The 17,288-nt window shown below is 43.3% G+C and overlaps 3 protein-coding genes across 4 annotated transcripts; all 3 read left to right on the top strand.

The window, feature by feature from the left end:
* The first annotated feature begins 6,767 nt into the window (after window positions 1-6,767).
* On the top strand, window positions 6,768-8,325 carry LOC147648017 (uncharacterized). 2 transcript variants are annotated; one of them, XM_086867726.1, is made up of 2 exons: window positions 6,768-6,971; window positions 7,122-8,325. In XM_086867726.1, exon 2 carries the CDS (start codon window positions 7,191-7,193, stop codon window positions 8,160-8,162), a length of 972 nt encoding a protein of 323 aa, XP_086723852.1. In that variant the 5' UTR covers window positions 6,768-6,971; window positions 7,122-7,190; the 3' UTR covers window positions 8,163-8,325. The 2 variants fall into 2 exon arrangements, with proteins under 2 accessions (XP_086723852.1, XP_086723853.1); XM_086867727.1 differs by having other exon boundaries at window positions 6,884-6,971; window positions 7,172-8,325.
* Window positions 8,326-9,328: 1,003 nt separating this feature from the next.
* Window positions 9,329-11,200, top strand: LOC147648016 (uncharacterized). Its single transcript, XM_086867722.1, has one exon. The coding sequence runs from the start codon at window positions 9,396-9,398 to the stop codon at window positions 11,094-11,096; it is 1,701 nt and encodes a 566-aa protein (XP_086723848.1). The 5' UTR covers window positions 9,329-9,395; the 3' UTR covers window positions 11,097-11,200.
* Window positions 11,201-15,269: 4,069 nt separating this feature from the next.
* Window positions 15,270-16,481, top strand: LOC147648015 (syncytin-A-like). Its single transcript, XM_086867725.1, has one exon. The coding sequence runs from the start codon at window positions 15,293-15,295 to the stop codon at window positions 16,409-16,411; it is 1,119 nt and encodes a 372-aa protein (XP_086723851.1). The 5' UTR covers window positions 15,270-15,292; the 3' UTR covers window positions 16,412-16,481.
* Window positions 16,482-17,288: the final 807 nt, after the last annotated feature.

The following is a 17,288-nucleotide window of genomic DNA, read 5'->3' as shown; positions in this document are numbered from 1 at the left end:
TCACTGCTGTTTCTAGTAAATTGTTCTTATCTCAACCCATGATCTTTACCTATTTGTGTTCTCCTCTCCATCCTGCCACAGGGAAAGTGGTGGGGAAGTCAGTGAGTGGCACATGGTCTGAGGTGGTTCAGTGTGAGCGCTAAACCGGGGAATACCATTCCTACTCTGCAACAATGTGGAAAACTCAATTTCCCAATTGTTATAAATGAAATTAGAATTTCAGACAACCAGGTCCCTTGAGTTAACACCAGTTTAAATAAAAATGAATAGAATTTAGTAAATTAAATAGTAATTTGATATAAAAGAATACCGTTTAATAAACGAAAACAATTAAATAAAAAATACAATTTATATATATAATTTGCCAGTAAGTATTAAGTATGATTAAAGCATAAGCAAAACCGACTGGGGTACGGGGAGGGCTTCTCACCCCACCTCACGTACAAAACTGACCAGGGTACAGAGGGGGTTTCTTACCCTGCCTCATGTACAAAACAAAGCACTTCAAGCTAAACTTACATACTGTATGCTTGTACATATTCATTAATGTTTCCCCTAAGTTTCCTCCTATTTCTCATTTTTCTGACTTTACGTCATTTTTCTTCACGGCTCATGCCTCACTTGGTGTTAGGGGGTCTTCAGTCTTCTTTTGGGGTATTTTGGCGAAGGCTTCTCCTCTTCCTCATTGTCCTTTGGATAACCTTACAGGTTTACATGTGTGTACCAAGCGTTATGTTATGTATGTCTCGTAATTAGTCTTATATTTAATGATTTTTAGGCCCAATGCCTAAAGTTGTTCCAATTTTGTCTATTTCAAGGTTGTTTTCATCTTGGGACATCACTTATCTTCCAAACTAAATCTTGTATCTCAATTTTAATCTGTAACATCTGTCAAGGGGTACATCTGCCTTGTAACACTGATTCTTTTGATTGCTTCTAATAGGAACTTTCCAAATAGTTACAAGTTAGTTAGCACAAATCAATTCCATTTATTATGCAAGTGATTACTTTCCTTGTCTAGTCCTACAGGAAAATTAGCCAGCTGAAAAGCAGCTGCTGTAATTGAACTGAAAGCCTGCTAGGTAGCGCTTGTTTTAAAGTGCAGACTTAATAAAGTTACAAAGAAAGCAAAAATTAAATATTGCCAAATAATCTTTATAATAAAAGATTATTAGAATAAAAATATAATAAAATATTTTAAAATATTTAAAAATCTATGGTGGGAGAAAAGTCCTGTGGTCTTTTTCCAGTACCACAGTGACAATTCTATAAAGCAAATTACAATTGAATATTTTCAGCTCATCAAAAAAAAAACAAAAAAAATAAGCAAAAGAGCAGAAACAGTTACATTTGAGCTGCAGATGATTGACTTTAATGCTTAAGGCTAAAGAAGGAAAAATGAGAGGATCTGTGTGTTGAAAATAAAATTTAAAAATTGAATGGTCCAAATGCATTCTGTTCCCCCCCTACATGGACTTTCTCATATTCAAAATATCATTGACAGTTGAGGCCAAAATTCCAAGTGATTTTATGTCAATCAGCTGTGTTAAATCATTGAAGAGAGCATTATTGGCCTGGCTTCACAGGTGTCTGAATGAATGATGAACAGAATTATACTTTCTTGAATAAGTCAGATTTTCCAGGTTTGGTATTTTTCTTCCTCTAAACAAAGACAAAAGAGTTCATGCCTTTGCTTAGTCAGTTCAAGGTTCTGAAGGGTCACTCTGCCAGTATTGAGGTCACAGACAGTGGGTTCTGTGCACTTCCAAAAAGATGTGTGTGTTTTGCAGACTTTTCATGGACAAACTGTCATTTTACAAAAAAAAAAAAAAAAAAAAAAATTGAAATCAATTGAATTCAGACACCCCTTTGCTCTCCATTAAACCACAAACCTATACTCTTATCTTTCTGATTAATACAAACACAGAAACACTGACAGCCTTGGTTAGCAGAAGAAGGAAAACTCTTACTTCCAGACAACTCACTGAGAGCAGTTCATGTTAAACCCCCTGCCCTGGGTTTCACAGCCACTCCTCACCTGTGCCCATCCCTGCAGGGCAGGACCAGCATCAGGAGGACCTGTGGCAAGAAGGGCTGACAGTGGCAGGTCCTTCTGCCCAGGGCAGAAGGAACAGCACCTCTGCTCCTGGCTGGAACAGGGGCCACTTGCCCAGGTGGACCTGGTGCCCCAAAAGAACAAGGGACCTTAGCCCCAGGGCTCTCCCCAGCCCTGCAAGAGGCCAATCCACCAGCAGCTCTAGCAGGGCATTTGGAACTCTTCATTCAGCCAAAAGGACATAAATTGTTATTTCCCTCACACGGTCCCTGGACACTGCTTTCTCTCCCTTCTAATGCCCTTCCCCTTCTGCCCCTCCGTGGCTCACCCCCTGTGCTGGGGGGCACAGCCATGGGCCCCTGGACTCTCAGGGCCGTGTCAGCAGCGCTACCACTTCCCCCAGGAAATCCTGCTGCACCTGCATACCTGCAGCATAGCAAATGCCAAAGCCAGAGTGGGCAGCAGGAGCAGCTGCTGACACAGGACCATGTCCTCAATCTTCCTTTCCAGCTACCTGGATATGCAGTGACTCCACAACACGAGGTTGGGAATCAAACTGGGGGCACTCCCCTCTGATGTTTCTGTCCAGAAAGTAGAACTAATTCCAATCTCTTGAGCTTTGCAATTGGGTAAAGGAAAATGAGTTAACAATTGAACCGACCCAAAATAAAGTTCTGGAGTGGTACATGCAAATGGGACTTCTGGAAAGAAGAGGACCTTTTGACATCTCAAGGCACATCCATCAAAAACAGAAAACAAATCTTGGCTCAACTTGAAAGTATCAAGAAACCAGTGGAAGGTGCCATCAGGCATTGCAGAGCACACCAAGTAGATAAGACCAAAGTGGAAATGGGGAAATATTAAGCTCAATGAGGCTGCAGAAAAAGACATGTTAGAAAACAAAGTTTTAACACTCTTGTCAGAGATACCTCTCCCAGTAGACAAAACAGAGTATAGTGCTAGGGATTGTCAAAGAATTGAAAGTATAGAAGCAAGGTTTCATCCATAAGATTGGCAGTCATCCTAACTGGGCAAAAAGTAGTCCTAGGATCACTCTTCTGTGAAATAGCAAATTGCAAACACAAAGCCATTCACTGGACTACTGAAAAACTTTTGAAAAATTTGCAAAAAATCTATAATTGGGTCTGAAATGGCTCAGATTGTACAATCAAGACTCAAAAAATGTATAGTTTGTAATAGAAACAAGCCTGATGTTCACAACGCAGTGCTAAGAGCCATAAAATCTGGAGGTGTTCCAAGTGAATAGTGGCAGATGGATTTTACTGAATTTCCCAGAACACGGAGGTATAAATCCATCCTAGTTCTGGTGGGTACCATTTCTGGCTGGCCAGAAGACTTCCCTTGTCACACCAACCACTCTAGGGAAGTGGCTAAAATACTGTTGAACCAAGTAATACCTAAATTGGGGTACCTTTGGGAATGTCATCAGAGAGAGGTTCCCACTATTGCAGAAGGGCTAAAAGAGGTTAGGAAAGCCTTGGGAATAGCTTGGGATCTTCATGCTCATTATAGACCCCAAGCTAGTGGCAAAGTGGAGAGAATGAATCATACAATCGAACTGCAGTCGGGCAAAATATGCTAGGAAACCTCCTTGGCACGGGTCCAAACTTTACCTGTTGCTCTACTTCAAATTAGAATTCAACCATGGGACACCAGCAAAATCAGCCCCTATGGGCTGCTGTATGATCAACCCTACCAAGTACCACACATTTCAGGAAACACACACATATAAGGAGAGGTTGATCTGAATAATTACCTCATTTCTCTTAGGAGTGGTGATCTCCAGATGTCATGGTTTTGAAGCAGCAACTAAAAAATCACTAGAAAACTTACTTATTTTTTTTGTTGTGAGATATGGATTAGAACAAGAGCAAAACAGGCTTAAAACTTAAAATGAATAAAGAAAGTTTATTAACAAAAACTACAAGAATAAGAAACCAGAATAAAACTTCCAGAACAACTCTTTTCTCCCTCACTACCTAGCCATTCTTTTGTTTACATGACAACATAGAGACAAAAAACTTCGGTGTTTATAACAGTCTCAATTCTTGCCATGGTCTTTTCATCAGTCTTTGTAGAGAAACAAAATTCTTCTTTTGCTAATTTATGGAGTTTCTCACAAGAAAACTGCTTCTGTTATAGCTTTCTATTTCTCTGATGCCAGCTGCCCAGAAAAATTTTGCTATCATTTGTCTCTTCTTATTTCACATCACTTTGAGATGTGTTATGGGTTAAATGAGTCTAGGGATGTTATTTTTAAGGATGAGTTATTCAAAGGCAAAAGTTCTCTTCATCTGTCTCTGTAAGCCTCCCTGGAAACAGAAGATTTTTCTTTGCCTCTTAACTGTGGGCAGCTAGGGCCCGGCGGTCAAAAGATATCGGGATGTAACAGAAAGATAGTTAACCCCCTCCTCCATCGTTTACGGTAATGACCCTCGTAATTAGCCAATAACACCTAGCTGTGATGAAACCAGATGGGAGTGACACTGTGAACCTAGGTTTTAAAGTGTCAAATTCTTCACCAATAAATGCCATTTTTGCCATTCATGGCATTGGTGTTGTGTGCAAATGGACTGAGTGACCTGGGGTTGGTCACCGTGCCGTTCCTGAACCAGGTCCTCTACCTCGCTGAAGGCAATACTTAATGGCCCCAAATCTTCAACTATTACATCTCCCCTCTGTTCCAGCACCTCACTGTATCACAACTACTCCACCTTTTGCTCAAAATCCACACTTTGAAAGACTCTATTCCCCACAATATACTCTGTCATAAATTAAAGGAGTTTGGTTTTTTTTCAGAACACTATTGTCGATCTCCATAGCTTTAACAGAAAAGTATTTCAGCTTATTAAAGCATTTCCTTATTCTCTCTTCCCCATCTAAAACTTACTTCTTTTCTTCACTGTCTTTGATGGTTTTATGATGTCTTCTTCATGCTGGTTATCCCCCCCTCTCTCTCTCTCTTCCCCTCTCTCTGGGAAAAAAGGGTTAATCTGTAAGTCTCCTCCAGGTAGTAAAAGAGTTCAAGTCATGGAAAGCTGCAGATGTTCATGGAGTCAGGTTCCAGTTCAGTGGCACAAACTGCAAATCAAGTCAGGCCGGCCGCCTCCGCTCTTCTCCTTCCCCCCACCCTCCGCGGCCTTGTCCGGCCTGGTTGGGGGGGACGAGGCCGAGCCAGAGCATTGTTACCTGTTCAAAAGCCAGAAACCGAAAGAGAAATTCCCAGTCTTGAGTCTTAAGGAAGGTATTCACAAGTTGATCTCACTTTTCAATGGTCAGAATCACTGGGAGTTCTCAGAAATGGCTAGTAATTGGTCAGGAGAAAAAAGTCCCATCAGCCTCCAGCAGCTTCAACTTCCCCCCAGCTCCCAAAGCTATCTTAAAAGTAAAGTCACCCAAAGATACCAGATCAACAGGACTGGACATACCAGTGAACAAGTTCCAGCCAGGAGCTTGGGTGTGCTTGAAAGACTGGGGAACTGCTCTGCTACAGCCAAAGTAGGACCTTTCCAACTTCTGTAGCCAACTCTTACTGCATTCAAATGGACACAGCAAAATCATGGATACATTATTCCAGAATCAAAAGAGCCAAAACTCCTTAGCTCAAGATGACATCTCCTGGGGATTTGAAGAAATCTGGACCAAACTTTACACACCTGGACTTTGTTAAAATAGCAGTCTATACCTGTTATAAGGCCTTATGCTGTAAAATGAAATAGAAGTATTAAGAAACTAGTTCCCACAAGGAAGTTTATCTCAAGAAAAGGAGGGACTTGGTAAGGACCACAGAACAGAGCAGCACAGCCTTGAAGAAGTGGATGAAGGATGTAACTTAGGCAAACAGAAGTCATGCAAAACAAAAGCAGGATGCCAGCTCAGCTCTGCAAAGCTGACAAAGCAGAAGTTATTGTGCAAAAAATGATATTGTGCTTACTCAAAAGTGAGGGCCGAGGGACAGCCACCTAAAAAGTACACTGAACAGTGTACTTTTTGAAGTACAGAACCCCAAAAACTATAAGGACTTCCAATAATGGGTGCAAATTTGTAAAATAAAGTAATAAATATACATCAAAGTAAGAAGGGATAGCGAATGAACATGTAATCAGTGTGTACGATAAAAACTCTGTTCACCTGACACTCGGGGCACTCAATTAGAGGAGGGATCCTCTGAGTGACCAGCACAGTGTAATAAAGAATGCCTGCTTTCCAATACTCAAAACTGTGTTAGAAAGTTTCTATTTGGCCAGTTTCACTAATGCCTCCTGGCACTGCTTTGAATTATTTCCCTGTGCCCTGTCAGTGTATCCCAGGGAGAACTTTAAAAGCATGATGAGACACCCAGACACAGACACAAGCTGCAGGTGACCAAGGAGGGAGCAATATGGGAAGGTAGAAGCTGGAAATAAGAAATTATATTCCTTTTTTTCTCTCTGATGCCATGTACCTACAGGGATGGAAGGTCTGCTCTGTGACATCACCAGGTGGAGGAGGCTGATGTGGCCAACCTGTGGACTGTGACATCCCTGAGCAATGGGTTGTGACCTTACTCCCCTCACTGCTTATCTTGGGGTGACCAGAAGGTGAAAGGTTTTGCTGTCACTGATGAGTGGGGACTGATATCACCAAGCAGTGGACTGTGACATCACAGAAGGAATGGATGACGACCTTGTGTTCCTCACTGCTTCTACTCAGTTGGCAGAGCTTGGGCCAGTCTGGCTGCAGCCTGAACTCCATCCAAGCAACATTGTGAGGACTGGAGGATCAAGCCAGGCTTCTCTAGTGCTGGGTGGTGCCTGTTACTGGCCCATCTTGGTGCCAGCCTCAGAGCCATCACTCCTGTTTTCCCTGCCCTGCCTGCTTCAGGCAGCCAAGCACTGCAGATGCAGCACTGAGGGTAAGCTGTGCAGGAAAATGTCCAACCAGGGCGGCTGTGGGGTGCATGACAGGACTCAGAGAGCTGGGAGGGTGGCCTTCCCCAGGAGCCTGGCCATTTCTTCCTCCCTGCCCCAGAACAGCTGATGACCATGGCCTCTCCCTCCTGCAGGAGGTGGGAGCAGTGAGGGAAAACAGCCGCTGATCCTTATCTCTCCCCAGTGTGCTGAAGAGCACAAAAATGTCCACAGAGACTGACAGCAACTTCCCCGTCCGCCAGGACACTTTTAAGGATGTGGCTTCTACTTTGCCCTGTCACCACCAGTTTTGTCTGGGCTGTATCCTGCGGTGGACACAGAGAAATCCAGTGTGCCCACTCTGCAGAGGAGCAATAGTGACTGTGCGATTTTCTGATCATGGAGAAGACGACTATCTGGAGATACCCATCACAGTCCCTGAGGAGCTGCCAGATGGCAGCAGCCAGGCAGAGAGAGCTCCTGGCTCTCTGGATGAGAACAGCTCCCATCCTCCTGTGGTGTCCCCTTCATCTTCTCCACAGGGGACAGTGTCTCCAGCAGAGCAGGAAGGTTCAGGGCTGGAGTTTGTGGGGAGTGTCCTGCCTGAGGTCTGGGCAGAAACTTTCCGTCAACAACAGCATCTCCTGGAATCCGTGCGGCCCTGGCTGCATGAGAGGCTGGCAGGAATATACCAGGGCTGGTGGTGGGTGGTAGATGCCATAGAGAGCAGCATCTTGCATGGCCTTTGCATCCACGGGCCAAATGCTGGGATTCTGGTTGAGGTGCTGCAGCCTCTCCTCGAGGAACACACAGCACCACTGGTCCATGATGTGATCAGCATCATTATGGGCCAGCACCGTGAGGAGGCCCAGAGGCTTCTGCCCACAGAAGATGAGAACAATGGCCCTGAGACCAGCTCCAGCTCCAGCTCCACCAGTTCCAGCTCCAGCTCCAGCTCCAGCAATTCCAGGATCTCCAGCTCCAGCAACTCTAGGAGTTCCAGCTTCAGCAGCAACAGCTGCAGCTCCAGCTCCAACAGCTGCAGCTCCAGCTTCAGCAGCAACAGCTGCAGCTCCAGCAGTTCCCAGCAAGGGACTCCCAACAGCAGCCCCACAGGCTCCGATGAGGAGGAGGAAGCTGGTGCATCAGAGGCTTCCCCCTGTCCAGGGCATCAATTGCATCTCCTCCCAGGGTAGGGACTGATTGTGCACTGGGCCCCCACATGTCTGACAAAAGAAGGAGCCCGGGCCCTAGAACTCTCCCTAGGCCTGCCAGAGGCTGCTCCACCAGTAGCTCTAGCTGGGCTCTTGCAAACCTTTTTCAAGGAGAAGGAAATAAATTGTGATTTCCCTCAGAAAATCTCTGGGTACTGCTGTGGGCGGCACTCAGGCACTGGGGGGCACAGCCATGGGGTCCCAGAGCCATATGGCCATGGCAGCAGCACCTCTTCCCACAGCTTCTGCTGCAGCTGCACACCCACAGAGCAGCAGAAGCCATAGGCACAGCAGGCATCAGGGGCAGCTGCTCCTGCCACAGGACCATGCCCTCAGCCTGCCTCTATATTTTCTCTTACCTGCCCACTTGGCAGAGGGGAGTGATAGAGTGGCTTTGCTGGGTGCCTGGACAGGGTCCATGCAGCACGGGTGGCTGCAACAAACCTTTTCAGGGCAGAGGGTGGAGAAAATAAATAGGGATGGGTATGATTGTGTGACCCAAAAAAAAGATCTTTAATAAGCAAAATAACAAACACATAATCCAAACACATATGGGTATAGAGGAATGGCTAGAGAGCAAAGGTCATATTCCCATGCAGCAGTCAGCTGGGAAAGAATTAGACAATAGAGTACAGTTGGTGTGAGATGTTGCAAAGTCAGGAAGGCCTTGGTGATAACTGTTAACTGAGAACAGGACGCTGTGATCAGAAGAATGTGAATTCAGCATAGATGAGCGATCACAGGAATGTAGAATTAGGTGGAGTTGACCTTAAATGAAATATCCAATAATGAGCTTGCTTTTTGCACTATGTATGAGCCTAATTGTTGATGCTATATAAGTGGTGTTAGAATTACCAATAAATGAGACTTGCTGATCATTCATATTGAGTGCTGCATTTCTCCCACCGAACTCATCAAATGGCACCCGAACAGGGACCTTTGGGACCTTTGGGACCTTAAGGACTTTTTGGGACATTCAGAGCTTTTTGGGACCTTTGGGACCTTTTAAAGGAGTTGGCCACGAGAGTCGGTGACAGGGGACGGGTCCTCCGCAGCAAGGACGGTGAAAAGCAACAGCTGTGCTGCATTCCAGGCAACCTCGGAGGAGGGTCCTGATCACACAGTAGGGTTGCCGTGCCCAGGTGACCTTAGAGGAGAGTCCTGCCGTAACGTGCTGCCGAAACCTTGTAGGGCTGCAACAGTGCTGATGGTAAGATGGAAAGGCAAGCAGCATATGATTTATTTACCTGCTTTTTAGAAAAGCGACAGGTTAAAGATTTTGATTTGCGCAAGGAGCTTCCTGGACTTCTTGCTTATGGGTATGCTCAGGGTTGTTTTCAGAATCCCCATACAGTTCATGAATTAAGTGAGTGGCGAAAACTTGGAGATAAATTGTGGGACGCTACTTTAGATGATGATAAAGCTGCTAAAAAACTGGGAAAACTGTGGTGGACAGTTCATAATGTTCTTTTGCAGTATCAGGCTGAACAGGCAGCTGCCACACAGGCATCTACAGCTATGTCAAAAAACAGAATTTTACAGGGAATTAATGAGTGTCCATTGCCACCCGCCACAAATACAGTAATTTTGAACCCCCCCGCGCAACCACTGACTTCCCCCGCTCAGCCACTGACTCCTGCTCCAGCTGCTAATTCTTTTGTATCATCTCAAATTCCTTCACCTACTAACCCTGATTCTGGAACGGAGCCTTCAGCACCATTACCATCCTCCCCTATGGGAAATAAATCTGTCTCTGGGGTAGGGCGTGAGTTAAGTGAGGCTATTGCACGGGAAAGAAGAGAAACATGGGCTACATTAGCACGGAATATTTTGCAAGAGGGAGATAAGGAAATAGCAGACGCTGTATTGGAAGTAGCATGTCCTGTAACCTTTGCACCAATGCAAGGGGGAGGAATACAAGCTCAAATTACAGCTTTAGATTGGAAATGGTTATCACAGTTGCGATCTACAGTCAGTCAGTTTGGAGTGACCAGTGAACCGGTTAGACAGATTATTAATTATTTGTGGGGTACACAGATTTTGTTGCCTGCAGATTGTAAGAGTATTATGAAATTGATCCTTAGTCAGCATCAGCAGTTGTTGTTTAATGCACACTGGCAAGCTTATTGTCAAGAAAGTGTGAATGTGCAGAGACAGGCAGGTGATCCACTGCATGGACTAACTTTGGAGGAACTTATGGGACTAGGACCATATAGTCCAGTTGAAGCACAAGCTATTTTGGGACCAGATAAATTGAGAGAAGGTATGCGGTTAGCGCGAGCTGCATTTGATCGGATTAAGGAGCCAGGAGGTATTCCATCTTATATGGGTATTAAGCAAGGGCGAGATGAACCATTTGGAGCATTTATTGATAAAGCGGCTTCAGCTATAGAGCGGGCAGGTGTTCCTGAATATATGAGGGGAGCATTGTTAAAACAATGTGCATTACAAAATTGTAATCCAGCAACCAGGTCAGTTTTAAATTCCCTAAATGCTAACTGGACTATTGAAGAGGCATTAGAGAGGATGTCCAATATACCAGTGGGTTCACAGGCAATGTTAGTCCAGGCAATTAAAGACTTAGCATCTGATCAGAGTCAGGTTTTAGCAGCTCTTGCACCCCTACAAGCGGCTACAACCAACAATGGCAGGATTCCAGCCTCCCGATTCAAATGTTTTCGCTGTGGCAACCTTGGACATATTCGAAAGGAATGTACTGTGTCATCTGTTTGGTGCAATCAGTGTCGGTCCAATGCTCATGCTGATAGTGCTTGCCACCGGCGATCGGGAAACGGGAAAGCCAGCGCGAGAAGCCGCCGTGCCAGGACACAAATAGCAGCTGCCGGAACATCAGTGCAACTTCCCTCCAGCCTGCCACAGCAGGGAGCCTCGGCCTTGACCTGGCAGCCTCAGTGACTGTGGATTTATTGACATCACAGCCCTACAAGATTCCCACAGGAATTATTGGACCACTGATAATAAATGGAAAAGCTATGGGTGCAATAGTGTTGGGACGTTCATCTGCTAGTTTAATTGGATTGTTTATTTTACCTGGAGTAATTGATGTGGACTATTCTGGTGAAATATATGTCATGGCATATACACTGGCACCACCAGCCAGAATTGATAAGGGACAGCGAATCGCACAATTGGTGCTGCTGCCGCAATATACCCATCAATTGACACCATTGAAAAATCAATCACGGGGTACGGGTGGATTTGGTTCTACAGGAGGACTTACATTACTTACTCTGGACTTAAACACTCGACCCAAGCGAACTGTTGTTCTCAATTATAATGGAGAATCCCACCAATTAGAAGGACTATTGGATACTGGGGCAGACTCAAGTATTGTTGCTCCACAATATTGGCCCCAGGAATGGCCTATGTTGCCTAGTATGGTTACTGTTACAGGGGTGGAAGGTTTAACTTTAGCAAAAAGGTCTCCACAAATCCAGATTCAATTAGATGGGAAGGTCATCAGCTCTATTTTGTCAATTGTTCCATTACCAGACAAGGTTCAATGTCTAATTGGACGAGATATTTTGTCACAACTTGGTGTTGTTTTGACCAATGAGCACCCTTTAGAATAGAGGCCATTGTTTGGACTTTCCCAATCCCACTCAAATGGATAATCCAGGAACCAGTATGGGTTGAACAGTGGCCTTTAAAAAAGGAAAGTCTGCAACAAGCTCATCAATTAGTGCTGGAACAATATCAACAAGGACATTTAAAGTTTTCAACAAGTCCTTGGAATACTCCTATTTTTGTTATAAAAAAGAAATCTGGGAAATATCGATTGCTGCATGACTTACGTGCAGTAAATGAAAAAATGGAGCCAATGGGGGTGCTACAACCTGGTTTGCCCAATCCTGCAATGTTACCAAAAGATTGGCCCTTGTTAATAATTGATTTAAAGGACTGTTTTTTCACTATCTCACTGCATGAACAGGATACTTGCAGATTTGCTTTTACCTTGCCTTCATTAAATCAAGCAGAACCAGACAAGAGGTTTGAATGGACAGTTTTACCACAGGGTATGCGTAATTCTCCTACCTTGTGTCAACTTTATGTTGATAATGCTTTGCAGCCACTACGTGCTCGATGGCCTACAACTATTATTTATCACTATATGGATGATATTCTTTTTGCTCAGTCACAACCTTTTGCAGATAAACAAGTTAAGGACATTCAAACACAACTACTTCAGAATGGACTGGTTGTTGCACCTGAGAAAATACAGCAGTCATCCCCATGGAAATATCTCGGGTGGACTTTAACTGAGCAGTATGTTGCCCCTCAGAAACTGTCATTGAACATGTCACTTCATACTGTTCATGATGCTCAGCGATTGCTTGGAGATTTACAATGGCTTAAACCTGTTGTGGGTATTCCTAATGAACTTTTACAATACTTACGACCTTTGTTAAAAGGAACTGATCCTACAGCATCTATACAGGTCACCAGTGAACAACCAGAAACTCTCAATAAAATAATGGACTGTATCCAGCCAGGTGTTGTTCGTAGGCGAGATCCAGACTTGGACATTAATCTTACTGTATGGTTTGGCCCTCAATATCTTATCGGTGCCTTAACGCAGCAACAAAAGAAAACGGGGGAGATATGGGTATTAGAGTGGTTATTGCCACCACTACATCAGAGACATACCTTGATTCAAAAAATTGAAATTTTAGCAAACCTGATAAAACAAGGTCGGAAGCGATTGTGGCAAATTATGGGCACAGATCCAGCTGAAATTAAGATACCAATAAAAAAGGACACTTTGGATTGGTACTTAATTCACAGCTCCACACTGCAGGAAGCATTGCTTAACAATAGTAGTGTGGTCAGTACTGAGGAAGTGCCTCGAATACCACTACGATGGATAGGCCAGCAGAACTGGATTGAAAAGCCCAAACGATCATTTGTGCCATTACCAAAGGCATCAACTGTGTTCACTGATGCTGGAAAGAAATCTCGTACAGCTGCTGCTACATGGCAAAATTCAGAAGGACAATGGAATCATCACATTATTCCAGCTCAAAAGGAGGACACATTACAAACTCTTGAATTAGTTGCTGTTGTTTGGGTTTTGGTGCAGTTTAAGGGTCCTGTTAATGTGGTAACTGATTCTTTATATGTTGCAGGAGTGAGTGAACGTATTGAAAATGCAGACATTAAGGAAGTAAAAAATCCTTGTTTATATGAACTGTTTTTGCAACTTCAAAGAGCAGTAAAGTTGAGGACTGCTGCCTTTGCTATTATCCATATTCGTAGCCACAAATGGGATGTGGGTTTAGGAGAAGGAAATGCTAGGGCAGATCGATTGGTTTCATTGTCACAAAATAGTCCTGTCCCACCACAGACATTAGCTAGAGAAGCTCATGCCATCTTTCATCAAAATGCGAAAGGTCTCCATTGAGAGTTTCAGATACCTTTAGAGGAGGCTCGGGCTATTGTCAAAGCATGTCCTATTTGTAGTTTTCATAATCAAGGTAGTGGATTAGGTCTTGGGGTAAACCCTAGAGGATTACAGGCTAATGAGTTGTGGCAAATGGATGTTACTCATGTTGCAGAGTTTGGGAGAGTTAAATATGTACATGTCACCATTGATACTTACAGTCATTACATCTGGGCTACAGCTCAATCTGGTGAGAAAGCATGGAATGTTGAGCGACATTTAGTAAGTTGTTTTGCAGTCATGGGAGTTCCACGTTCTATTAAAACAGACAATGGGCCTGCTAATTGCAGTAGTAGAATTAAGCAGGTGATGCAATCATGGGGAATCAAACACATAACAGGGATTCCACATTCCCCCACAAGTCAGGCAATAGTGGAACGAGCAAATGGTACCCTAAAACAATATCTGAATAAATTTAGGGAGATCAAAGATCCACAAGAACGATTATTGCGCTGTTTATTTGTTTTAAATTTTCTGTGTATTTTTGGAAACAGTAATTTGCCTGCAGCAATACGTCATAGTGCACCTGAGGCAGAGAAATCTCAAAGCCCAATATGGGTTCGCTATAAGGATCCAAAAACAGGTCTGTGGGGAGGTCCCTGCAAAGTACTCTATTGGGGACGTGGTTTTCTTTGTGTGTCTACCCCCACAGGGCCTGTCTGGGTGCCGAGGCGATGGACTAAACCTGCTGATCCCAGTGATTCACCTTCAGCTGATCCAGAAAATTTAGCAGATACTTCTCGCTCTCTACCATCAACATAGAGACGGGATCTGATGAACTCTCACATGAAAATCTTGTGTACAGTACCGAATTGTGAATGCTATCCTTTTGTATGTTACATTTGTAAAGTGTGTAAAGAAAAGTGGTGGATACATTCTAAGTGGGGTTGATCTCCAAGAGGGATTTGTACAGAGTGTTATAACTTTGAAAGAAATTTAACTGAGATTGCATTACAGGAAGGTGTGCAAACAGGACAATTTGAAAAAGGATCTGATAGATGGTGGGAGATTTTTGCTTTTGGCATAAATCCAGAAAATTATTGTTATCATCCTAATACCCCTTTACCATATATTATTGAAATAACCACAATACGTTGTCGCAAGACACTGACACAGGTGAGGTGTGATATTCCAGGGGTAAAAAATAAAAATTGGGAGCAATTCTTAAAACGGCAGTCTCGAGAGAAAGGGTCTTTCCCTGAAAGTTATCCCTGCTGCCGAGAAGATGGAACACCCTGTGGTTCGAAGCAACCGAATCGACGGGCGAGGCAGAGGGGTAAAAGAAAAGGGAAGCAAGATCTCACATGGGATCCAGCCAAGATGCTGGCTGAACTGCCGCAATCCTTTTAAAGTCCTTAAAGGACTATTTCTGATCAGGTTGTTGTTGTGGTTTACTATAATAGAGGGAAATGAAGGGTTTTTGATTGACATGGATGAAAGACAAAATATGTGGGTAACGTGGGCTAATCAAACTGGACAGGATAATTTTTGCCTTTCAATGGCTACCCCTTCGGATGCTTTTCGAACTTGTTTAGTGGGCGCACCTTTAGATGATTCACTCAATGCCACAATGTTTAAAAACTGGACAAAGAATTGGAAAACACCCAAGGAAGCAAACAATACATTATGTGAAATTCCACCAGGTAAATTAATGATTAATATCTGTGACACAGGTTTAATCTCAGCAAATCCCATTGGTGCTCAAAATTGGAACATTGCTACAGGTTTAAATGTTACTGGGTCAGAACCACAAGAGTTAAGACTGTTAGGTTCAGCCCCTAGCAACTACTGTTTGGTTTTTGTCAATTGGGCTAGGAACAATTATGCCAAAAGGTCTCATGGGCCAAATGGTACAAATGTTTCTCCACAAAATTTGCTATATTTGCAAAATAATGATGCATACTGTGGCAATTGGTCTCACAAAGTAAATTCTAGTAGTACACCTTTACAATTACCACCTGGTATTTTTCTAATCTGTGGAGATCGTGCATGGCAAGGATTGCCAGCAAACCTTTATGGTGGGCCTTGTTATTTTGGGAAATTGACTTTGTTTGCACCCACTGTACAGCAACTCTTAGGAGCCAATAGAACCAGGTTACGAACAAAGAGAAGTGTGTTCCAATTGGGGCCAGAATGCAAAGATAAGGTTGAACTTTGGGAACGTCCTACAGTGATTGTGTCATCTATTTTTACACCTGGAGTATCTAGTGCTCAAGCCTTAACACAGTTACGACGACTGGCATGTTGGACAGGAAAACAGTTTAATATTACATCAAAGGTTTTGTCTGATTTGCTTTTGGATATGAACAGTGTTAGGCATGCTGTATTGCAGAATAGAGCTGCTATTGATTTTTTGCTATTAGCACAGGGCCATGGCTGTGAGGATTTTGATGGGATGTGTTGCATGAATCTTTCTGATCATTCAGTGTCTATTTATGCTCGTCTTCAACAACTACAGAGCAATATGAAAAAATTAACCACAGAAACAAATCCTTTAGAGGAATGGTTTCAATCCCTAGGTCTCACAGGATGGTTAAAAAATTTGGCACAAATGGCAATTGTTGTTATATTGATCATTGTGATTGTGTTATTGTTTATTCCTTGCATACTGCAATGCTTGCAAAACATGGTAAAAAGGGCTACTTCTACAGTTTTGTTAGTACAAAAAGAAAACAGGGGAATTATAGAGGAATGGCTAGAGAGCAAAGGTCATATTCCCATGCAGCAGTTAGCTGGGAAAGAGTTAGACAATAGAGTACAGTTGGTGTGAGATGTTGCAAAGTCAGGAAGGCCTTGGTGATAACTGTTAACTGAGAACAGGACGCTGTGATCAGAAGAATGTGAATTCAGCATAGATGAGCGATCACAGGAATGTAGAATTAGGTGGAGTTGACCTTAAATGAAGTATCCAATAATGAGTTTGCTTTTTGCACTATGTATGAGCCTAATTATTGATGCTATATAAGTGGTGTTAGAGTTACCAATAAACGAGACTTGCTGATCATTCATATTGAGTGCTGCATTTCTCCCACCGAACTCATCATATGGGGATGCACACAAGAGTCGAGGGACAGGGTAACACAGTAACTTATATAAACCAAGGTAAGGGCGGCATCTGAGGGAAAGGGACCCAAAAAAGCTGAGGATTAGGAATATGTAAAATAATGCACCAAATCTTAACCAGTGATAACAAAGAAACTATAGAACTCTCTGGCAACATTTACATAAAACTAAACAGGGGGCAATGTGGGTGATACTTTACTCTCCACAACTACATGGCCTTCAGTCAAGGTTTTTACCCACCCCAACATAAATCCACCAGATTTTTCACATCTTGTCCTGTATTGACTACCCCAAGGGCTACTGTATAAACAGTTTAATTTGTTCAGGACCCCACTTAAAATTATTCCTCTAAGTCACATCTGACTCTACTCTGCAATATGCATTCTCCAAAAACCCAGGGGGCCTAGGAAACTTTCCTCTTGCTCAGTCAGAGGGGACAGATCTGTTATTTTCTTCACTGAATTCATTGGAATCGCATGATATCCATCTTGATATTTTACTCCCAGAAGATGAATTTCCTGGGAAGCTCCTTTGACCTTACTTTGTTTTATGACAAAACCAGCTTTCAGGAGGATCTGGATTAT

This window comes from Cyanistes caeruleus, chromosome Z (assembly GCF_971803275.1).
Source record: "Cyanistes caeruleus chromosome Z, bCyaCae1.hap1.1, whole genome shotgun sequence".
Classification (NCBI taxonomy): Eukaryota; Metazoa; Chordata; class Aves; order Passeriformes; family Paridae; genus Cyanistes; species Cyanistes caeruleus.
The sequence above is the reverse complement of the archived record's forward strand: the minus strand, read 5'-3'. Positions and strand labels throughout refer to the sequence as shown.

Coding starts and splice junctions, on each gene's coding strand:
- LOC147648017 (XM_086867726.1), top strand. CDS start 7,191: ATGTCCACAGAGACTGACAGCAACTTCCCCGTCCGCCAGGACACTTTT.
- LOC147648016 (XM_086867722.1), top strand. CDS start 9,396: ATGGAAAGGCAAGCAGCATATGATTTATTTACCTGCTTTTTAGAAAAG.
- LOC147648015 (XM_086867725.1), top strand. CDS start 15,293: ATGATTAATATCTGTGACACAGGTTTAATCTCAGCAAATCCCATTGGT.